This window comes from Malurus melanocephalus, unplaced genomic scaffold (assembly GCF_030028575.1).
Source record: "Malurus melanocephalus ecotype Western Australia unplaced genomic scaffold, MMel_1.1 scaffold_144, whole genome shotgun sequence".
In the NCBI taxonomy this organism is placed as follows: domain Eukaryota; kingdom Metazoa; phylum Chordata; class Aves; order Passeriformes; family Maluridae; genus Malurus; species Malurus melanocephalus.
This window is the reverse complement of record NW_026623376.1, coordinates 446,470-471,048: the sequence shown is the minus strand read 5'-3', so window position 1 is coordinate 471,048 and position 24,579 is coordinate 446,470. Positions and strand designations below refer to the sequence as shown.

The 24,579-nt window shown below is 47.1% G+C and overlaps 1 protein-coding gene across 2 annotated transcripts; it reads left to right on the top strand.

The window, feature by feature from the left end:
* Positions 1-9,422: 9,422 nt before the first annotated feature.
* On the top strand, positions 9,423-24,271 carry SLC25A48 (solute carrier family 25 member 48). Of its 2 annotated transcripts, XM_057371303.1 has the most exons (8): positions 9,423-9,535; positions 11,425-11,468; positions 15,112-15,183; positions 15,844-16,096; positions 17,226-17,474; positions 18,684-18,817; positions 21,754-21,883; positions 22,465-24,271. In XM_057371303.1, the coding sequence occupies exons 1-7, from the start codon at positions 9,505-9,507 to the stop codon at positions 21,874-21,876; spliced, it is 906 nt and encodes a 301-aa protein (XP_057227286.1). In that variant the 5' UTR covers positions 9,423-9,504; the 3' UTR covers positions 21,877-21,883; positions 22,465-24,271. The 2 variants fall into 2 exon arrangements, with proteins under 2 accessions (XP_057227286.1, XP_057227287.1); XM_057371304.1 differs by lacking the exon at positions 21,754-21,883.
* The last annotated feature ends 308 nt before the right edge of the window (positions 24,272-24,579 follow it).

Sequence of the window (24,579 nt, the reverse complement as noted above, 5' to 3'; positions counted from 1 at the left end):
GCCCCAGGGACCCTGTGCRGATTGCCAGATTGCTTCCTGGATGAGAGCGTAACTCGGATATCAAACATTTTTTTACCCTTTGTGTTCAGCTTTATGTACCCAAAGCTGTTCCTAATGGGGTGCAGATGTTTTTTTCAGTCTGAGTTATCACACAAAATGGGCAGGGAAGGGACTGCTGAAAACTTCAGAGGAAACAAAAGGAAATTGTGACACTCGTGAATCACCAGCAATGAAGAAGTTGGGGARTTTTGTTTCTTTACCAATTTTTGCTGCTGTCCCATGAGGGGAAGCCAGGACAGAGACAGAGACAAAGATGATGCTTCCTATGGACAACTGAGGAACTCTGAAAGTTCATAAGACATAAAAACTCACAGAAGGTAAATAAAAGGAGACMACAGAGGCTACAGATCCATGCTGGGGTGAGCTGCAGTGGGAGCTGCACCTTGGGAAACTCAATCCTGGCMCCAGCGCTGCTAATTGCATTAATTGCACTAAGTGAGACTTTGGGGACAGCAGCAAGGAGCCACAGCACTGCCTGCTGCAGCTATTTTCCTCTGGGCTCCCTGGGACACCTGAGAAGGGGCAGGGATGGAGTCACAGCACATCCAGGAACGGCACTACAGCTTTCAGGTTTGGGTCACACCAACTGCAGAAAGCTCCATGCAGCAGCAAGCAGCTGTGGGGTAGTAAAACAAGCTGAAAGTTTCTGCTTGTCTTCATGCACAGCAGGTCTGGGCTAGTTTTATTTATATGATTTTTCCACTAAGCAGCAGCAGCAATGGATGGAATGGAATGATCCTGGGATAATTTGGGAGCGAGTCTTCTGACGTATCTTCAAAATCCCTCGCTGAGAACATTTTTCTCCCTCCTGTCTTTCTTTTCTGCTTTTTTTTACAAGCAAAATGCTGTGGTTTGAGAGGCAGAGCTGATGGGCTGTTGAGGAGGATGCTGAGGCTGGAAACAGGAGCTTTCTGCCTCCTGCCTGCACAGTCCCAGCCTGCCCTTGGGAGGACCCTCCTTCTCCAGTGCCTATTCCTCACCACATGCTCATGCAGCAGTAGTTATAAAAATAATATCAGCTTYGGACTGACTCCTCTGACATTACTCCTCCTGACAGAGATAGGCAGAAAGCTGGAAAAATGCTTCTGAAACTACTATGAAAAAAAATACATAAAAAATAAAAACAAACCCAGAAAWCCTGAGCAGGTAAAAATATTCCATCTGTAAAAATTCCCCAGTCCCAACTCGAAAGGTCACCATTACCTTTGGCCCATTCAGACCAGTCTGTTGGCTGCATCTGTTAGCTGGCACCTGTGAGTACCCACTGAACGGAAAATAATTGCATAGGTGATGAGCCAAATGCTGAAAATCACGGTCCTCAAGGTGGTCTGGAGGTGTGGGAGAGCTGCAGCCGCCTTTGCTGGAGAGGCAGGATTAGAGGGAACCCGAGAATAACCAGGAAAAAAAAAACATGGCAGGAATTTTAAGGGAAGAAAACAGCTTTTTAAACCATCGAGTAGTTGATGATGAGGAAGGCATATGCATTTAATGCAGAAATTAAATGGGATTTAAAAGCCATTTGAAAGAATGATCTCAGCTCCATGCTGAGTTGTGTAAAAGCTCCTCAGGATGTCCCACAGCTCACGGTCCCCACCATCACCTGCATCGTGCCCTATCCCTGCCCCATCCCCGTGTCCCCTGCAAGMTCCACAGTGAAACCTGTGCCTGCTCCTTTGAATTAGAGAAAATCAAAGCAAAGGGCAGAAAGCAGCATTTGGCAGCTGCAGCAYAGCCTGATTTTATAATTTTTTTAGGGCAAGAAGCTGCCTTTGAACACAGAAGATGAACTTTGAATGATACCAAAGGAGTGAATTACTGACTCCTGAGATGTGATGCTGCAGGAGAGCTCCAGCCCTCGGCCCCAAGGGCTGACCCAGGACTGACCCAGCCTGACTGTGCCTGGACCATTCCCCACCAACAAATGGCTCATTTCAGGTTGGCAAAACAAATAACAGCTCATGTGGTCAAACGCTGGGAAGAGACAAAAGTCCTTAAGACCGTGATAAAAGACTATTTTTTTACTTCGATGCAGGCAGCCAAGTCATGGTTTCCTCATCATCGGATTAAAAAGAGATGGGGACATCCATCCTTCCCCCACAGCAAGGAGAACACAGCTTGTGCAGAGCTCATTGATCCTTCCTGCTCTGCTCCAAGCAATCGGCCCAGCCTCACTGGACCCCCTTCTGTGGCTTTTTCCCCCCTCAAACCCACCAGTCTGGGCACAYCCAGGGTGTGCTGACACCCAGCAAGAGCTGCAAGGTCTGCTCTGCTCTGTACCCAAACTGGCGGTGTTTTATCCSAGGTACCCGGGTGGGATGCGCCAACAGGACCCAGCTTTTCTCTGTCATATTCATTTAAAATCTTGGGATGCAGATGTGTGCAGAGCCTGAACTGACATCCSAGCAGGGAAATCCTTTGCCATGGACACGGGGTCTCTCCTGCTGTGCTCAATCCGTCCGTGGTTGTGCAGGTGAACAGCACCCTCTGCAGCCGCCCCAAAAAGCTGCCAAAAGCCAGCCTAGGAGCCGCCTTCTGATCCATCTTCCCTGGAAACAGACACCGTGGATTCTCCTTAAATCAAGGCAAACTTGCAGTTGTGATAACAGCTTCATGGAAAGCCCATCGGATCTGCTCACTGGAGCAAAGTCAGCTACAGCAACGAATGCTTTAAAGATGCAGGAAAACTGCAGTATGTTTAATTTCTTGTCATAGTGCCTGCTTAGAAACAAAATGATAAAAGTATTCCAGTTAACCACAAGCAAATAAAGTGTTATTTTGCAAGATATGGGGAATATGTTTTCCGAAAACAAAGAATAAAATTTATCCATGTGCTGCCATTTAGCATTCAAGTAATTTTATTACTTAATTGAATAGAGCTGGAAATATCTTTGGCTGCTAAAAGGAGACACTCCCTTAGCTGAATACGGCTAAACGAATAATTTCTCTTCCCCACTGCCTCAGGAGGACTGTGTGTGTTTCTGAYAGACACAGATGAACCGAAGAGGGGGTAAAGCAGAGATCTGGAGGGAGGGCAGTCAGGGAAACTGCTCCAAAAACCSGGTCAAGAGGCATTTCAGCATGGGTAGTTTATCCTGTTTCCTTTTGGTGGCACTGTCGCCCCAAATATYAGGTCCAGGTCCTGTGGGGTCTGGAGTTGTCCAGGTACCAAAATCCCACTCTCGGTGCTGTGGGAAACATACTGCAGCAAATTGTTTCTGTTGCTTTCTTAAGTTTTGGCAGAAATATGTTGATAAACGCAACAAGGTAATTACTCAGCATTACATCTGTGCCAAGAGCCCAAGCTGGACCTGAAATTTTTGTGCATAAGATCCTTTTGGTGGTGGTCAGACTGATGCTGTCTCTGAAATGACAGCAAGCATGCACAGGAATGAGCCACTGGCAAAAATAATAGAATTTGGAGTATAAACATTTKCTGGAGCTTTGCACAGACACCATGAGAGCACCACTCAGACCAGATGTGGGCTCTGATCCACAGACTTGCAGCTCTAGAACATGCACACAAGGAGCCAGCTCCAGCTGKAAACCCAGCAGCCTCAGCTGTTGGAGCCCAGGATAGGGATGTGGCTGCTGAGACATCCCCGTGTCCCATGGCCACCCCAAAAACAGTGGGAGACGTTTCCATGCAGGAGGTGACCCTTCACAGCACCCAGACCGAATGTGGCCACTGCTTTGGCCAGATTTCACTCACTCCATCTTTTCCTTTGCAATACTTGTCACAGCCTCGCTCTGCTGAAGCCCAGCAGAAGAGAAGGCCTGGCTCTTTGCTSCAGAGTGTTTGCTTTCCCTGTTTATCCAGGAGATGGGCAATCCTTGATGTGCACTGAGAGGGTGCACAGCCCTGGTGAGCTCCAGGGCAGGTCACATTTGTGTACGAGGGGAAGGAGCCAAGAGCAGGGGTTGGTTCTTGAGGCATTCCTCATCCTCAGCAGCTCCTGGAGCCACGTCCAGCCCCAGCTGAAGGGRCAGATTCTTCCCTGCCTCACTGGACATCAAGGAGCCTCCAGTGAGACCTTCCTGCAGTCCTGTTAATAACTCCAGATAACTGCCATGAAGAGATTTGCAAAGGGTGAGATCCTGCCTCAGACACAGGATTCCTCCAGCAGACCCAAGGCTCTGCTCCCCATTGTCCAGTCTTCATTCTGATTGATTTTTCCTCCCCAAGATTTTTCTTGACTTCACTTTGCTGATTTTTCCTACCCAAGCCTTTCCCAGCTTGATGTTATCTTGATTTTCCCTTTCACCACAGTGATGCTGCAAGACCTTGCAGGAAGGAGGAACACAAATCCTTCCTACAGACTCCACGGTGAATTAATGGAGCTTAAACAGGACATTGTGAGCAGGGAATCAGTGAGAGAACACAAACACAAGATGCTTCTCCATTAACACAAATGAGAAACTGTCTCACTGTGCCCGTTCAATCAAAGCATTGCCCACAAAGCAGTGGTGTTTGCTTCTCTCATGTAAATTTTGCTGCAGCTTTCAAGCACCATGATTGCAACTTTGAAATCTCTGTTTAACTGTGTTGTTTGCCATTCCTCTTCCTGGTGTTATTGACTGAAGAGGTGTTTCCATGCAATTAGGGTGCTCACCCTGTAAAATCAGCCTGCCCCTCTTTCCTCCATGGGGTAGATGAGTTTCTACCCCAACCCAGCTGGGCCTGGTCACCCACACAAAATCGCTTTCCTGCAATGGTAAAAAGGGTGGAAATGTGTTTGGAGSGGTAAACACAGAGGAAACTTTTTAACTGAAGACAATCATTGACACACRCACACAACCCACAACATTTAAATCAAATTTTAGGACTTCAATTACTTGCAAYTACTGAGATTTCCAAGGCAATTTACAAAAGCCAAGGTCCAAATCACCATTTATGTTTCTAGAGAGTTAGACATCCAGCCTCCACAATCTGAAAAGAAGTTTTTATTACAGTGGGGTTTGTGTGAGGTACTGTGCACTTACCTTCTGGTATTCCAGATGTGGAATTTAGCAAATGTATGTAGGCAGAAGAGGTTTGATCAACATGAAGCTGGAGCTAAAACTGAATTTATGTCACTGCGGAGTCTATGCCTGGTGTCTGACTTRGCACAAGAGCTGAGAAACAAGAGTGGGGATTATTTTACCTAAATGTGGGTGTCTGCAGTGGGAATGTGCACACCTGACCCTGGGTTCCCACTGGATCAGGAGCCACAGCTCATCTTAGATGCCCAAGGGGGCTGCCATGACCAGCTCAGGCAGAGAGCTGAGAAGAGAAATGTAAAATTCAAAGGGACAAACCCTGTGCCAAGAGCTGAGTAGATTCTTCCTGGCCACCAGCCCTTTTCCCAGGACCTTCTCATTCTTTATCATGAGGTTACAGCAGGTTGTCCAGAGAAGCTGTGGCTGCCCCATCCCTGGGAGTGTTCAGCCTGGATAGAGCTCTGAACAGTCTGGTCTAGTGGGAGGTGTCCCTCCCACAGCAGAGGATGAGATCAGAGGATCTTTGATGTCCCTTCCAACCCAAACCATTCTGTGGCTCTATGACACGACCATGAAGGCTGAGCTGTGCACCATGAGCAGATGATGGAACACTCAGAGCTCAGAAACTTCTCCATGGCTTTGGGCAAAATGCTCCACTCAAGCTCATTAGCACTACAACCACATGTTGCCTGCCCAGATGCCTCTGCCAGGGAAGCTTCCTGCTCRTTCCAGGTCCTGGGCAAGGAAGGGCAGAGAAGAGCTTTGCAGTGTTCACAGTGGGGCCCTCCATGCCTGTTYCTGGTGTGTTGTAGCCCCTAATTCATCTTCCATGCACATTCTTGCAGAGTGAGCACTCATGTTCTGCTGCCTACACAAACAGGCTTGTTTGGTAGCTCCTGGAGGGGAAAACTATTTCTGCTATGTGCTCCCTGACATGTCTTCCCACAGCCTGGATCTGTCTGGTTGCTGTAGCCATGAAGTTGTCCTCCTATCACCATTTACACATTGCTTCAGGCTGTTTGCACATTGCTTTTTAATTTACTGGGCTCTGYTCATGCAACTCAGCCCCTCAAACAGACAAAAGCATTAGAACACGGTATCAGTGACTCTGGCTGCAGCAGTGAGGTTTGATGCSATTTTACTTGTGTCTTGTCCAGCAGCTTAAGCCACTATCTGTTACTAACAGGTTAATATTTTAAAGGAATTTAAAGGGACAATTTAAAGAGAATTTAAAAATAAATTTAAAGTGAAATGTATCTTAGCCCAGAAATTGTTTACAGATGGATGAGAAATTAATAACTCCTTTCTATCTCTAACATACTCTCTGTGCTGAGTTGATTSTTTAATTCCCAGAGCAGTTAAGTGGGAATCCATCACAAGTTCCTCAGTCTGTCCCAGTTCCTTCATTGCAATGCTCTCCCAGAGAAAATACACAGCTCCAGGTAAGACAGGGAGAAATTTCTTCCCCTTTATCAGTAACATTACAAACTTGCTCTGGCAAGGATGTAAACTGGCAAAAAGAGTGTGGTACTGTAGAAAAAAAAGGGTTTGTGGTTGAGGAGGAGGCAGAATCCAGAGAGATCAGGATGACACAATCTCCCTTCTCTGCCTCTTGGCAGGAGGAAGAGAACTCCTCATCTGTAACCAAAACCACACTTCTGTCCCTCTGACCAGCACTTGTGAGTGRCTACAAGCCCAGGCTGGGACTCAGAGCAGCAGAAAGGGTGGATCCCTTCCCAGTTTTCCATAGTTCARTGCTGCCTGTTACTGTAAAAGGAGCTCTCCTGCCAGCTGGGAGATAGAGAAACAAGCACAGGTCTCCATAAACAGCGCTGTATTTGACAGTGCTGGGTGGAGATAAAGAGCCTGAGCCTCTCATGGGCAGGACATGGCAGCATTCTGGAAAGAACTTCTGAGGGAAAAGATGCTCCTGCCAGTGCCACTGCCAAAACCAGCTTTGCTTTAGTGGTCCCAGCACAGTCCAGTTTGGCAAAATAATGGAATCACAGATTCCTAGAATGGTTTGGGTTGGAGGYAACCTTCAAACTGATCCTGTTCCAGGGACACCTTCCACTGGCCAGGCTGCTCAAAGCAGCAGCAGCAGCAGCAGCACAGGCTGGCATGTTCATGACCAGTCCCCCAGCCTGGCTGGGACTGACTGAGCTGCTCCCAAWCCACAGCTGGCACTAAGGATAATCTCTTTTTGAGTGGCAGCCACTGTCCTTTAGGGGCAAACACCCTCACAAAGCACAGAGGAGCAGGRCACTGAGGGGCTGAGCAGAYATTCACTGTCCACACTGGCACACAMATCCCTGACCAGGATCATCCACAGCTCTGTGGGCACTGCCATCAGAGCCACCAGTGCCCTACACCCCAGGGGTGTCCCCAGGTACAGCTGCAAGGTCACCTCTGCTCAGCTCAGTCCATCCCAGCCTCCCTGCCTCCCTCCTCTAGGCCACGAGTTATTTGAAGTAAACTCTCCATAATGTTTGGTTTCAGCTCCACGTTCAGCTCTGCACAAAGACCATGTCCAGTATTCTCCCTGAGTTAGCAGATGTTCTGAATTTGGCACGGAAATGTGTTACTCACAGCTAAAGAGAATTCATATGATTAATGATTAATGCTGCTATCTGAATAATTACCTCATTCAGCCAGCTTTTCTTCTGGTTTTGCAAGAAAATGTGCATGAAAAATGGGGACAATACCCTTTTTCTGTGTTAGTATATAAGTGGAAAAATATTTATTCTAAAAAGAAGAAAGCAAGTTTGAGAAAACAAATAACTGTCAAGTTTTCACAGTGCTTGTGCACACATGTTCTCTGCAACATTTATSCAGGACCAGAGTCCCTCCCCAAATCCATTAGAGACCTGCTGCTTAAGGAAACTCTTCCTCTTGGAGAATGAGCATTGTTATATGCATTGAAAAATCTAAAGTTTCAGGTGTAGATTATCTGAGCTGATAACCAGGCACACAATATTAAATTTCTATAAGCAGTTTCTAGACAAAAGCCCCCTTCAGCCAACTCGGTGATAAGGTTTCCTGTGTATATGTGCATGCACATAAGAGAACATTGTTTTAAGGACTTTTTTTTTTTTGTGGAATATATTAATCAATGGAAGTGAAAATACCACTTTTTGAAGGAAAAAAAAAATTATATTTTCAGCCAGTATTTTGGTATTTGGGATTTCTTGCTCATGAACTACCAACATTTTCTGCAGTTACCAGAACATGTAGACAAAATACATTTCAAGAAAATCCGACCTTGCATTTCAGGAAGGCAATACAGCAAACCTGATGCCAGTCTTGTTAGAAAGCCTCCAAAACTGACCCATGGAACTGCCATGTGCAGAAATCTGGCCTAGACAGAATAAAATTTGCTTTGGGCTGTAGTATAAACCTCAGCCAGACGGATATGTACGGTGGCCAAGGGTCAAGACATCTTTTTCAGAGCAGTCATGCTGCTGAAGTCCAAGAGGGCTTTTCTGATGGAATTGGTGAGCACAAGGAGAGCTGGCTGAGGAATGAGAGAATGTCCTGCATTGAGTGGTCAGGTGCTGTTCAGGTGTAAAACATTAGATGTACAATTTGAAAGTGCCACAGAGGAGGCACAACAGGCAGGTTGGGCTCAGGATCAGGGAGTCATGATACAAGAAAGAGAGCCCAGCCTTCAGTGCCAATCAGAAAGGCACGTTAGGAATTCCCAGAAATGGCTTTGAGATCAAAACAGAAAATATCTTTATTCTGCTGAGTGGTTCTTTCCTATCACTTGTGTTCTGGCCAMACAGTTCAAAGAGTTTAAACAAAAATGATTGAGGATGGTGAAAAGCAGTGCCTTGCATGAAAGAGGAATAAACCAGATCTGGAATCCTGACTCTGGAAAAGACAGGACAGAGGGAAAAGAATGTAAGAGATGTATAAGAAAATTGTGAATACTAAGCAGAAGGAACGGTGTAAGGGGCAATTGTTCATCGCTTGCCTAAATACAGAATTTGGAGTTATGTCCTGGGAAGATAATACAGAAATTGGGGGTAACGATGAGGCAGTGTGACTTCATTATGGGGAACAGAGATGTGTTTCAATTGATTAAGGGTGTAACACTCTTTATCCCTGTACTTACATCTTCACTTTGCGAGTGCACACGATCCTCCCCAATCCCCGTTTTTCCCCTCTCCCCAGTGCTGCCCGTCCCGCTCCTGTGGCCAGCCCGGGGCGATGCTCAGCCCGTGTGCCCCATCCCGTGTGTCCCCATGCCGTGTGTCCCATGCCCGTGTGCCCCATCCCGTGCCGGACGAGCCCCGGCGCTGTCCCGCCGCACCCTCCCCGCCCCGCCGGGCGGTGTCTCGGCTCCCGGCCCTCCTTTAAGCCGCGGTTCGTGATGTCACAGCGCTTGGAAGCCGCGGAGCAGCGCAGGGACCCGCAGCGCTGCCGGCGGGACCCGCAGCCCCGGGCCGGGCTCCGAGGCGCAGCATGCAGGAGTTCGTGGCGGGCTTGGTGGGCGGTGAGTGATGCCGTGGGGCGGGTGGGAGCGGCGGAGGGGGCACGGCGGAGGGTAAAATCCCTCCGTGTCACCCACGGTCCGTGCCGGGGCACGGCGGAGTGTCTGCGGGTAAAATCCCTCCGTGTCACCCACGGTCCGTGCCGGGGCACGGCGGAGTGTCTGCGGGTAAAATCCTCCGTGTCACCCACGGTCCGTGCCTCCGCCCGGCGGCTCCCACGGTTTGCTTTGCTTTGGCTCACAAGTGCGGTCTAATCCCACTTGCACGGGGGGGATACTTACATTTCAGTCTCAGAAAGTGTGATGCTGATGTGCGGGGCGGACTTGCAAAGGTGCCCGCACGCCCCCAGCCCCCGCGGCTCTCCTGTCCTTGTCCCCGGGCTGGAAGCGCTGCCCGGCTCGGAGGGCTCGCCCTCCGTGTCCCCATCCCCGGGGGAGGCTCTGACCCCGCTGTCCCATCACGGCCACCGGGCTAATGGGCAGGGCAGGGATTGATCCTGTCGGGAATTCTGATGGCAAACACCGGGAAACAGAAAAAAAAGGAAACCAAACGATCCATAGAGGCAGCAGTGATGGGACAAGGTTTACGGAACTGAGAAATGCCCACTGGCTTTGCCAGCTGACAGGGTGACCAGATCCACTGCCCCAGGGGCTGCAGCCGGACAGAAGGTTCACTGCAGCACCAGACACCACAGAGCAAACCTCTGCCCAGGTGACCCTTCAGACCTGACACAGGAGAGGGGTGTGAGGGGGTTCACGGGTGTCCTGCAAGGAGAGGTTATTAAGTCAGCTGGCTAAAAACCCAAAACTTCTGTCAAAAGTTTGCACGAGCACTGATTTTCTGATCTCTGTAGCGTGTGGTTGCTCTCTGTGCCCAACTGCCCTGTTGTAGCACATCCCCAGCAATAGGACAGGACGTCCCAGGAGGTGAACAGCCACCAGCGCTCAGCAGCAGTGGCAGCTGAGAGTTTTCATGTATAGCATTAGATCATGGGTGRTCTCAAGTCCAGGAGGAGAGGGGACATTTTTTAGCACATTTTCAGTAGAGTCACAATGAGTCAACGAAGGACATTATGCCCTTGTCAGTACTAACCCACTATGAGGGAGAAATAACATGTATTCCAAACCTGCGGGCACTGGTTTGCACGGAGACTTGCTGGTGAGGAAGCATCACAAATTACCCACCATCTCCACAAACCCCAAAAACTGCCGGTGTTTGCAACAAACACACAAACCCATATCTTGGCTATGGCACACAGATTGTTCCATTCACCTGGAGAARAGGGAAACCAAACTGTGCTCTGTCCTGCCACAAGAGCTGCTGGCAGTGAGTGTTGGGAGAAGGTGGGTGGATGGTGAGAGAGAATGGACCAGCTTCTTCCCATGGGGAGAACCATGGGGAATAACGTGGGATGGCACTGTAAAAATCCATACAGAGCAGGATCCTCTGTATGTGAATCCTSTCTGACAGGTATCTCTATAAACTGCTCTAAAAAGAGAAAAGGATGAGGAGGTCCCATTAGCAGTCAGCTCTAGGACATCTCTTTCTGAGCCAGGAGGAAAAATTTCCTTGTTTGTAACAGGAATCTCACCAGTCTGARGCTAAAWATTTGTGTGARCTAWCAGGGGAGTGGTCAAGGACAGGACRTAYAAGCATGATTCTCCTTYTCTGGTGCCCTTGAGATGTAAAGCTGAAGGAACCAGGAGGGCGTGCACAGAAAAGTGTTCAAGCTCAGCTTTTATTTGTTGTCAGGGACAGGGCACTACGCTGCTCATTGCTCTGGCCAGAACTGTTCCTATGGAAATCTCTTCTCTCCTCTAAACCCATTGCATCCTGTCCTGCCACAAAAGCTTCTTCAATGTTTTGCATAATGCTCTGCTTTCATCCCCAGGAGTTGCCAGCGTGGTTGTGGGCCATCCCCTGGACACGGTCAAGGTAAAACACTGTGAGCTGTGTTCACATGTCCCCACCCAACTCCCACCATTCAGACCTTCTCTCTACGTGATGCTTAAAGGACTTTCACTTATCCCAAAAGGGRATTTGGAATGTTTTCACAGACTTTCTTCCTCTCCAATGCTCATTTGGAATGAGAAACTAAAAGAAGTGATTGATATGTGCGAGTTCCTCTGTGGAGAATTAATGCTGAAAATTAACCTGGCTTTACTTGATGTGTGGTTCACTGAACAGTTCTGCCAATGTTTTATTGAACTTTGCCACAGACTAGTATTCAAAGGGCAATGAGGGAACTCTATTTGTTTTGCTGCAGGCACATTTTTATGTGTTTCCCTAGTGCTGGCAACGTTGGGAGGGCAGAGTGCTGAAATTGCTATCCCAGGGCTGTGACACACAGTATTTATGATTCCTGCAAGATAATTATTCCTCCAACTGAAGGATTTAGAAAAGTAAGAAGGTATTTGTCAGCATGATGCCGACAAGCCCATGCACACACCAATACATCCTGACTCAACCAAGCTGACCATCCCTACTGATGCAGAGATAGAGAGGAGGATCCTATTATTTTTTTTTTTTTTTTGTACAGACATTTCTGTGCAGCTTTCCCCACTGCAGCTTCTCTGCCCTTGCTGGGGTTATTTAGCCTGAAGAATAGAAGGCTACAAACAAATTATATTTAGCCTTCCTGTGCTTGAAGGGGGCCTAAAATAAAGAGAGTTTTTAGCAGAGCCCATTGTGATAGGACAAGGGGTAGTGCTTTTAAATGGAAAAAGAATAAGTTTAGATTAGATATAAGGMAGTCTTACACAAAAAAGGTGGTAAAACACTGGCACAGGCTGGCCAGAGAGGTGGGAGGGGATGCCCCATCCCTCGAAACATTCAAAAGCAGGATGGATGGGGCTCTGAGCAATCTGCTCTAGTTGACCTAGACAACTTAAATACCTTCATCAACTCGAGCTATTCTATGATTCTGTGACTCTGTGTTCCCTGCTCTGGTTCAAGCCCAGTTCTGCCCAAAAGCCACTGGTCCTGTTTGCACCTTAAAGATCTTTGGGGTGATGACGAGAAGGCAGGGCTCACAGCACATCCCTCTCCAGCCATCCCAGCCCAACCATCCCCTCGCACACAGCAGCCTCTCCTGGCACCAGGAAATGCCTGCCCAGCCCYATCCTTTCTGAGCTGCTAAAGCAACACCAGCCCCAAGGGAACCCTGTGCAAAGGTGGGTGCTGACCCCATGCAGGAGGTGCCACAAGGCTGCCCACACCCCCAGCCACGGGCAGGGCACGGGCAAGGCTCTGCCCAGCAYTGCCAAGGCAATTCCCATCTCAGGCTGGTGGTCATGGCATCACTGCCAGCTTTGGGGGAGTTTGGCAATGAGAATCCTGCTGGGAAACTTCGAGTTTCTGGATGCCAAGAGAGATCAAGCCCATCCTTCAGTGCTTTTAAAAGCAACTGTCAGGCAGCCCCTCGATTGCTCTCAGCTTTGGGCAAGGCTTGAGAATACCAAGTAGGCAGACTTGTTATCTTTCCAAATTTAGGAGCAGGGAAGWGGAAAAGGGTTTTTACACAGCACTAGGCCAGCAAAGGGGCTGCTCAGCAGCATCTGCAGCCTCCAGGGGTTTGGGGGCCCTTCCCCATCTGGGTAGGAGGCAGGACTGAATGTGAGGCTCCATGGGGTAAATGGTATCTGTAYCACAGTTCCCATCAAGCAGGCATCCTCCTTCATCCACCTCCTCCTATCACTGCAGCTTCCATCAAACCCCAGCTGCTTTTCCCTACGTCCTTGCAAAACTCTGAAAGTTGTGCTTTTGTTCACTTTTCATCCTTCCCTGTGCATTCATTTCCCCAGAACTTTCTCCAGCTTCTGGGTGTCACCCAAGAGCCCTATGTAATCAAAACATAACAAAAAAAGAGAATTTTCCAGAGGAATATCCRTACTGGTAGCAGTTGACTTTGTTACAGATGCCAGGGGGGATTYCAGTGCTGGGTGTTAACAGATTAGCTAAGGGACAAGTGTACGAGTACCGGATTGTGAGAACACTCCATTGCCCTCAGTTACACAAAAAATATATTAACTTGAACCTCKAAATACCTGGTTACTGTGTAAAAGAAAAGGTCCAAGCCCATGGAGACAAACTGGAAATGTCTGGGCTCAGATGAAGCCAGGAAGGAACTCAGGCTGGGCACTGGGGTCACCTTGACCTGGGTCACTCGTGGTGCAGCTCCCCCTGGTCCCCCCAGCCCTGTTATCCCCAGGGTGAGCACCCATGGCCTGAGTGTGCCCATGGCAGCATCTTCCTGTGCCAGCTTGTTCTGAGGGCTCAGTAAATATTCTGCTTTTGCTGCTGCCGTGTCCTCTTGCCAGGCCTGGAGCGGAGTGCGGATGCTCCATGTGTGCAAACAACTGCACAGAGAAACCCTAGGGTGAGGGGGGAGCTTGGGGTGGGGGGTGAACCCAGACTTCAGTCCCTCCTGCTCCTGCCAAGGTCCCACCACASCACTGGCAACCTCTCACAGGGCCAAATGATTGTGCCATCCAACCTGCTGCTTGCCATCCCAAAGCTCCCACCAGTCATGAACTCTGGAGGACACRCATTCTTTGGGCTTCAAATTCACAAATAATTTCCTGCTTCACCGTGGTGTAACTCAGGGCTGAGGCAGCAGAGAAGATTGGACAGTGTCCCTGCAGACCCCATTGCTAGCAGCAATGCTGATGGATATGGTCAGAAATGCTGTCCCCATTCCCTATAAACATTCCTGATGGAGCACGAGTGAGTGTCTTACTATAACAAATGAGCTCTGGCCTCAGGCACAGATGAAGCCCCAAGTGCTGTGCAGTGAACAGTGTTTCCATTTCCCTGCACACCTCTAAGCCCAAAACATCCATTCCTTGTTGAGATGTTTCTAATGCAACCTTGTGAACAGCTTGAATGAAAGATGGTCTAAATATAAACATATGAGAAAAGGAAGAGATGCTGAATCTTACAGGCTTTGGCGTGACTTACATGTCATTTCATACATCTGTTGGRAGGTGTATCAACAAATTGCCTCCCAGAAATAAAATGTCTTTTTTTGGAAATTAYGTGAGGATGTGTTTTTGAGTGAAGCGTGGAGAATTTCTGAGATGGTGCTGAATTATTTTGGCTCCATTTAGTATCTCTGTGTCYCAAAATCCACCTTGGAGCAGAAGGGCCCCAGAAGTCTCCCAGGCGAGCTCAACTCTCCTCTCCTCAGCAACACATCCCAGCCTTCCCTGAGAGTCTCCAAATGCAGAAGACAACATCACTCTCCAATTTCCACCATAAATCAGGCCCTTGCCAGTGACAGCCCTGCAGAGCAGAGCCTGCTGTGCTGGGTCTGTGGCTGGTTCAGACTGGAGAGCAATTTGACAGTCATCTATTCCAGATGTTGCAGAGAGCTTCAGGCTGTGAGATCCCACTTAGCCTTGCTTCTGGCAAAGTTCAACRGGGTGGATGCACATATATCTTATTTTATTGCTCAGGTCTCTTTACGACTGAGGAAGGACTTGCTCTCAAAGCAAAGTACACGTTGTTTATGTAGCCTGAGCCTTCACTGGGCTGGAAGAATGGGATTTTAATCGTGTTTTACAAATGTCTTTTGCAGACTCGGTTGCAAGCTGGACAAGGATAYGGAAATACACTCAAGTGTGTTCTCACTGTGTACAGAAATGAGTCTGTAAGTAYTTCATCTCACTTTAAATGGGCTGGTAGAAACTGAAAGTCAATAAATAGATAAATATATAAAGCAATTGTACAAAATGCTGTTGACACCAACAGTTATATAAACATCAATAAAGTTGATGCAATTGAACCTGCAAATCCGTACAGCCCTCTCTTGCTTAACCCTAAGGTAACCCTCTTGGTGACTCCTGTAGGGAGCAGACAGGTCCCTTCATGGGATGATGAGTGTCTGCACACGGTTGGGTGTTGCAGCCACAGTGACTCTTTTGCCTGATCCTGCTGGCAAAGGTGTCTCAGAGGGATTTTGCTGACTTCGGTGAAGCCAGAACAGACGCTGTCTGTAAGAGGAACTTCTATGTGGGYTCCTGTGTTTTCAACCATATCCTGTACTCTGCACAATCTTTATAACCCTTTAGCAGCATGCACCAATTTCCTTGCTCAGCATGTGCAAACAGTTGGATCCAGGAGACATCTGCTACTCGGATTTGCATTTCATCCCTGACTATGGCAGGGGATCAGAACGAGATGACTCTCARAGCCCTTTCCAACCCAAACCATGCTGTGACTCTGGGGTTTATAACCCAACAGACAARCAGGGCTTTACACCGCTCAGCCTTGTTTGATCTCCTGAGCCCTGCTGCCTCTCCTTGCCTAGGTGTCCGGCTTCTTCAAGGGCATGTCCTTCCCTCTGGCCAGCGTGGGCATCTACAGCTCGGTGGTGTTTGGGGTGTACAGCAAAACGCAGCGTCTCGTCACTCAGCTGCGCCTCGGGGACCCGGGCGCCGCGCCCTCGCACGCCGACATGACCGTGGCCAGCGTGGTGGCAGGGCTCACCTCCGTGGCCATCGGCACGCCYGTGGAACTGGTCAAGATAAGGCTGCAGATGCAAACACAGCGCTACGACAAAGGTAGGGAGCAAGAGTTTGTTCTGCCCGTCTCTAGGCCTGGCTTTCTGCTGCCTTGTGCTGCTGCAGTTGGGATAAAAATTCCCCCTTCTGCCTGAGGATGGACCTCACCCTGCTCAGCTCAAGGGGAGGGTTTTTATCAATGATGTTTCCAGCCAGTTGAGATCTATGAGGAGCATGAGGCAGGTCTGCTCAAGATCAGAAGCTGCAGGAACTGTGAGTCCCTGGGCTGTCGGGTCCCCTGCAGATTCCAGCAGCATCACAGCTCCCCATTTCCCTCTGCATGCTTTCAGTCCCACATATCTTTGCCCATAAACCTCTCTCTGTTTTTCCAGCTTATCCTGTTCAAAAAGAAAAGTTTCCCATTTATGTTTAAAAACCACTGACTAATTCCATGCAGGGTGCCAGGTGGCGTAGGTGGGGGCACGATGGGTCAGGAGGGGACACCAGCAGGGTGGCAGTGGGTGGCTGTTCCCTGTCCACAAACTRCAGGCAGAAGGAGCTGCCCTGGCTCTGGACAGCAGCTGAATTCCACTGCAGGCTGCCAGCAGGGAGCACACCCCACCAGAGCACATGCACGGATGAACGAAGACATGGTGATGCTTAAAAGCTGAATTGCTTGGATTTCAGCATTTCACAATTTTTCACAATTACAGTCATGGTGTTTAACTGTCAAACGCTGGCATTTTTGTGCTGCTTTGATAAAACAATATTATTTTCGTTTTTAAAGCCTCCATACAGCTTAGCAACCGAATGCCTTTTACACAAACAACTTGGGAAGGGCCAGATTCTGAAGATGTCAAGGCTTTCAAAGTTATCTTGGCATAACTTGAAGTTAAAATTCATGAAAATTTGGCACATAGCCTTAAACTTATTTGGAAATTTCACTGGGCACACATGTCTTGGGAGGTATGCCACACATCTAAGGAAAATCTGTCTTGAAGTATCTAAATGTCTCCTGAAATTGGACCTAAATACTCTCTCCAAAAACTTTTTTCCCATGCTATAAGTTGACCTCAGCAGMAGAAAATGGATGGCAGCAACTCGTAATTGATGGCAGCAGTCTTTGGAGAGGAGTTCTGTGGTAATATATCTCTTCTAAGAGTTGTATATTTGTTTGGTTTTTTTCTAGGAAGCGTTAAACTAAAATCCACAGCTCCTGGATCTCCTGTGTACCGAGGCCCAATTCACTGCTTTAGGACMATCCTCCAGAAAGAGGGGATAGCAGGAGTGTACCGAGGCACAGTAGCAATGCTCCTGAGGGATGTTCCTGGGTACTACACCTATTTCATCCCTTACACAATGTTCTGTGACTGGATAACTCCTGATGGCAGCGTTTCTCCTAACGCCTTCTCTATCTGGATGGCAGGGGGTGTAGCAGGTAAGCACCTTACTTCCTCACAGCACTGCAAAACGAGGACAGGAAGGTTCTCAGGGTGATTACGAGGGTGACTCAAGGGCCACCAGATCCTCCTGAATGCCAGGAGAGAGGACACAGCACTGAGCGACCTTCCTCCCCCAGGGCCAGGCTCCCTGGCACCACAGCTGCACTTTATGACTTGACAAACTTTATGGAAGTCGTGTTATCAGACCTTCCCTGGGCTCAATGTCAGCGAGGAGGAGAAGAGCCAGCAGCTTCATCTCCCCGGATGCCCCRGGGCAGCCTGGCAATCACACACCAGGGGTACACGGCAGCCAAGATGCCTCCAGAGGAGGACTTCAACCTGTTGGCTGCCCACCAGGAGGGTGTGCACCTACCCACACCTYGCAGAAGCCAAGTTGACTGACTGTTCCTGATCTTTTTTCCATGTACACCTGTCAGTAAGACTGGCATGTGTGTCCCCACCACAGGAAATGTCGCTCTTATCCCCAATCCCCACTTCTTGGCCATTTTTAAACTGCAGATCCATAAAGGCATGTCGATCCTTGTATTGATAACAAAATGCCTTCTCCATTTCTCCTCAAATAAAGAGGCTCTTGGTGCACCTGGACAGATTTTCTAGTGTGCCCCAACACTCCAGCAAACTCTTGTCTGTCCATCCAGGCCGTGGATTGCAGTTGTGTGATCTTTCCAGAGCCCAACCATCCTGCTCAGCTGCAGGCTGCTCACTGCAAAAGGCTTTTCTCCAGAGGAATGACAGGATCTCACTGTGTGGAGCCTGATCCTGGCAGCCTGAGATGCACCTGCCTCTWATTCGTATCCTCAGCTCAACATTTGCTTTACAATGGAATTATCAGAAGACTCCATTTTTTAATGAAATCAGCCCAAGTGGCCACTCAGGCTCTTCCCAAGGCATGTCCATGTCCCACCAGGAACACAGAGGAAGATGCATCTGCACCTGGAAAAGCCCATCCTGGTTTGTCTGCATCTGATCAACAGCATAACCTCCAAAATCTGAATGCTTCTTCCAGGAACAGGGAACTCTGCTCCCAGAAATGCTGCTTCTGTGCCTGAGCAGGGTGAATGCTCTGACATGAAAATCACACATGAATATGATGTGATAGGTGAAAGGTGGATTACTGAGTTCACTGACCTGCTGCCAAGGAAGTATAGAGAAGGAATTATTCAAATACTTCTGCATTTTTCTAGGAGCTGTTTCCTGGGCAGTATGTACTCCAATGGATGTTGTGAAAAGTCGAATTCAGGCAGATGGAGTTTATTTAAACCAGTACAAAGGGACCCTTGACTGCATGGTGCAGAGCTACCAGAAAGAGGGCTTAAAAGTAAGTGATACTTGAAGTAAAATGTAGTTATTCAGTATTTAATTTTCAGCTGGGAAATACAGTGGCTATTAAAAACCTATCTGCAGGGTTGAGAGGCAGCTGCAGCCAGTTCATGCTAAATTATTATAATGGCAGTGGGTAATTACAGTGTAGATTSCTTCTAAATCAAAATAGTGAGAGTGATAATGCGTGTTACATAACGAAGAAATGAATGACTGGGGGTCACAGACTGCTGATGTAATTATCTTCAAACAACACTTCATGTTAGTGCACTTAATCATGGATATAATTTGACTTCCCATAAATCAGAGGTAGAAAGTCTTACCTCCATGATTGCTGCTACGAAATGCAGAGGTCGAATGTTTCCCATTGATTTTGGTGACAATGAACCRATTCCAGTGGGACTGGGCTGGCACCCTGGGTGTGTCTGGTCACCTTGGGCAATGCTTTGGTGGAACCAGTGCTGAGTTTTGCACTGCTCAYCCTCATTTTGCACCAAGATAGAGGTGATTGTAAGGGTTCTGAAATCAGAATTCCTTYCGTTTCAAACATGAAGAAGGGCTGTGTGCCAAAAATCTTATCTCCATTTTCTGACTTTGTCTGTTAGCGTAATAAAAGATATTTGTTTTACCTTCAAACTTTGCCTCAGTTAAATTTGAATGGCAGAGAACAAGAGTTTGCAGCTTTGTTGCATTGCCAAGGCATGGTTCTGGAAGCAACATCTTCTGATAGTGAAATAAACTGTATTTATTATCAGAACATCATGTCAGCTCTTAGCTCCAAAGTGTTAATTTTCACATTCTGAAAATGAGAGATTGCAATACCTGCCTTGTGCATTCCACTTGGTGTGCTTTCACAGTAGGGTGGCTGGAATGGAAATTTCCATGTGTTTGCCCTTCTTTGCCCATCCTCATCCTCATCCTCACCCTCTGCCCTCCTTGTCCTGCCTGAATTAACAACTAAAAGGGTTTTGTGTTGGAGTTCTGAACTTCTTGCAGTTTTTCTGCCACCACACCTGGCACCTGCCCCAAAGCTGTCAGGAGGGTTGAGTAATAGCTGATGGCAAGACTGGATCCTGCTCTTGTAAGGAAAATCTTTTCAAATGTTGAGACACTCACAGCTGACAAATGGCAAAGCCAGGGCTGAATGTTTTTATTCTGGGACAAAGGAACAGCACTCTCAGTGCTGCAATAACTGCCTAATGCACACAGAGATATGTAACTATAACCCTTGTCTTYCTCCATAGCCAGGTGTGTTCATTCTGGTCAGAAAAATTTATGCCTCTGGACTTTTCATCTTAAATCATCATTATTATTTAACTTGGCTGTCTCGTGTTACTTTATGAATAAGGCAAAAACATTGAATTTCCTCCCAGAAACCTCTCTTTCTTAACAAAATAAAACATCCCAATAAATCAAATAATATCCTAAATGCCCCAACACTGTATTTTGACATTGCAAGCTCTGTCTAAACTATGTGAACATATTTTGATTCTGTGTCATAYAAGTCAGCACTATGCTTTGGATTTATTTGATAGGATACAAGGTATGACGGTGTCTAGCACACTGCAGTAATTTCAGGGGGAAAACTGGTTAGACACTTAAATCTATAGGCCTCTGGTCTTGGAGCAAAGATTTTCCAAGGTTTCTTGCAGTAGCTGTGGGAACTTGGCCATTGTAAACCCTAAAAAGGGGCTTGATTGATGAAGTTCCTTTTCATTTCTTTTCTGAACTTGTGTTGTTTAGATAGTGACCGCGGTGATGAACTTTGGTGGTTAATTTGTGTGAGTGATTTTGTGAGAAACAGGCCAGCAGAGATGCTCCCTGCAGCCATCACCTTGTGAGCAGGCTCACCCCAGAGTGAGCAGTTTGTGCTCATCCTTGCACACACCAGGGAGTGCTGTTTGTAGAGAGGGGGCTCTAAGGGACCCCAACCATGGCCAGGAGTCAGGAATGACAAGACCCCTCCCCACTTCCCAAAAGCACTTTTCTGTTCAAGCACTTAAAAGCCACATAGTCTTTCACTCTTGTACATACCAGCATATTTGAAAAAGAAATATATTGAGCTGAATAAGGAAATCTGGAAGCTGATATTTATTATCTTACTGAAAGAAAGTCCTGGGTTATGTGTGGGTACCAAAGTTTGACCTTAGGAAGACACATGTGAAAATATCAGCTTCTACTGAATATTTTTTCCCAAAGGCAGTAGTGAGAGAGTTCTCAKCAAGGTACAGAGGAAGCCTGGTTTTTACCTGGTTGAAAAATTCCTTCTATGCTCAAATGTAAAACCTGAAAAATAGTCCACGTGGCACAGTGCCTGCACGGCTGGGCTGGCTCGAATCCACACCTCTCCCTCTCCGCTTACCAAATGTCTTCTGTGCCCTCAGACCCAGCCCTGGGGCTCAGAGCATTTCCTGCATGAAAGCAGAGCTTTCTTGTACCCTGGGGTTTGCTGATCCCTATGTGTTTATGTGTGCAGAGGGAAGGAAGGCCAGGTGGGACAGGGCTTGGAGCAGTGTGGTCTAGGGGAGGTGTCCCTGTCCACGGCAAGGACTGAGAACAAGGTGAGCTTGAGGGACCCTTCCAACCCGCAACACTCTGTGGGGCTGTCACTCCATGATTGTGGTTAGGTAGGACAACACTTGAAGATATTTTAGATTTTTTGCTTTTCATGAGAGCAGTTTTTACCCTTTAGCTCTTGTAGGTCTGGTTGGTATCAACAGCTGGGGGTTYCACAGGGAGCACAGTGACACCAAACCCGTGACTTCTGCCACTGCAGTCCCGTCTTCCAGTGCAGACTTCGGCTACGACCAGCCGTGGGAGTGCATCTTCTGAGCAAACTGAAAACATCCCACCATGACTTCATTCAATGTTTTCTTCCTCTTCTTGAAATAGCCAGTGCATTCCTATGCTCTAACCTTTCTCCATCCCCCACAGGTCTTTTTTAGGGGCCTCATGGTCAATACACTGCGAGGATTCCCATCGAGTGCAGCCATGTTTCTTGGCTATGAATGTTCCCTCAAAGCAATGAAAAGGTGGCAAACTGAGACTAATCCTTAACTTCCAGGTCAGCACATAAAGACCCTCTAGCTTTATTAAAATGACAGAATTAATCTTTTAATCAAGTAGAATCACAATTGTATAGATCCTCTGAAAGTCATAYAACTTTCAAGAGTAACTACACCTGAATAGCCAAACACAGTTTGTGTCTGGGGGATTCAGWGCAGACAGAAAATGTGCCAATGGATTTTAGTTTCAGTCCACAMCTCCTGGAGCTTCACTGTAATCTACTCTGATTGTCATGATTTTTTTTTAATTAATATCAATCAGAAATGAAAATTTGAAAAGAGATTCTAATATTTTGTAAGTTTTGAAATACAATTTTGACTGTATTCCCTGCACAGTATTCTTTCATCCCTTGTTCCATCCACAAAGATAAGAAATTAATATCTTTCAAAGTGCTTTGACTATCAACTTGATGTTTCACTCTTTCCCTCATTAACTTAGAGTTGCATAAAGGAGCAGAATTAAAAATACCTGATTAAAGAAACTTTTTCAGCAGCTAGATACTCAAGATTTTTCTTGGCAGTCTTTTTATTGCTCTTTTCTGCAATACTTCATAAATCTCCTTCTTTYTTATTTCAAAAGCGTTGCCAAGAAGACCAGAAAGTCTCCTGCTTCCCTGAGCCAGCTCAGCAGTGTGGTGTTGGTGAGGGCTCAGCTGCTCTGACCGAAGATTCCCACCCTGCACCTCCAGCAGCTGCTGTGGACACTTGGTCTGTGGAGGACTCTGAGGATGGCACCATCTCAATCAAATCCAAAGACTATTTTATCATCAAATCTTCCACTCTGTTGGCTAAGAAAACCCTTAGTAATTCCCRTGGTGGTGGTAGGCTTTTTCACCAATGACATTTTTTTTCACTGAGCCAGGAAAAAGCTTCTTCCCTTTCCTAAGGGTTGTACCCAAACCCAGCCCATTTCACATCACCACGGGAGTGTCCTTTGTACAACACAGCGTTGTAACACTCATCTCTTTTGTGAACAAGGAAAGGAGGAAATGTGGTGGGTACACAGGAGCTTCTTCTGCTGGAAGGTCTGGATTCCCATCAAATCCTAGCTTGCTTTCAGGTTTGAAGAAGTGGGTGACTCCTTCCACACAAATACTCATGTTCTACATCAGTTTGCCATAATTTAACAAATTATCATGAAAAATGTGGAGGGCTTCAACAACTTCAATGTGTTATCCGATGCATAAACTAAATCGGGAAGGAGGAGGATGTTAAATTCAGAGACTAAGCTGCTTTTTTTTATACAGAAAACAATAAAACAAGTCTGCATTTCATACAGAAGGCTGCCTATTAATTTACAGCTCGCCTGGTGCAGCCCTCCAGGGAGCTGCTCGAGGCATCTCATTGGACCTTCTGAGCTCCCTGACCCGATTTGCCAGCTGCCAAATCCTACAGACATCKCTGCAGCCTTGAGCAGACCATCACCAAAGGAAGTCTCTTTAGGACACAGAGTATTTCAGGACTCCAGCTCTTTGCTGCTAGCCCACTGAGACCAGGCCCAGTCTCTCTTTGGTCTACCTCAGCCTCTCAATTATTCCAACATCTTTTAYATCATGATTACTTCTGTTTATGCTGTTCAATATCCTGATGATTTATTTTCTAAGCATGGAGCTTTTGATGCCAAAGTCCAGGAAGAATCAGCTTTGCTGGGAGAAGAGGACTCTGGTGGTACTGGCAGGAGAGGCCAAGGGTTTCACATGGCATGGTGGAACAATCTAGGTCAACACTGTCATCAGGAAATGTTCTAGAGGAACAGTTTTCCTCTGGAGAAGAGCTCTGAGGGGAAAGCCCAGTGACTGCAGTTTTAGCAGATGCCTTCAAAAATGGTTTCTGAAGACAATGTGGAGTTGTTGTTCAGCTCTCCTCCATAAAAGAAGCAGAAGGAAATTCCTACGTCCTCTTCCCTGTATGGATGGAGGAATTGGTCACAACACTTGAAGATCTCAGCTGGAAGTGCCTAAAACTTTGGGTCTGGAGCAGTGTTTGGAAATGGGGTCACCTACTTTGGGCTCCTCATCACTGGGGCTCAGAYTAAAAACAGAATGTGTGTGCTCCCAGAACTGGCCCTAAAATGTGGAACAAACAGCTCATGTTGCTTCATCTCAGGACTTGCCTGTGTGACGGCTCACAGTGCCTTTGACCTCCGTGAGAACTGTTTTTGATAAACAATATGGATAAAATTGATGAGCCTTCACACAAGTATTTGTTGCTGGCTGCATTAAAGGATTCATCCTTTCCATGTTGTCTGTTTTAATGCGTGCATGTCAAACATGTTTTTCAAATGGATGATATCATATCTCCATGGATAATACTTGGCCAGACTATTTTTTAATGAAAATAAATGGTGCATTTATCTGCCTGAATAATGTAAAATGGACCATGAATTAATTAAACTGATGAGTTCACAACAAGCCATATATGTKCATGATCCTGCCCTCATGGTGCCCAGGTTCAATCCACTCAGTGCTCTCTGAATAGAAAGCCCTGAGACCCTTGTTGGAGTTGCACAGTGATATTTCATTAAAATATTCATTCAATTAAGCCAGTTTTGAGATGGGTGCCCAGGATTTGCCTGGACAAAACTCTTGTGTAACACACACCTGCCAGAAAGAACTATCAGGGACAGCCATGGGCTACCTGGTGTGGARAGGGAGCAGAGGGCAGAAAGCTGCTCTATAKAATAKAAATATATATA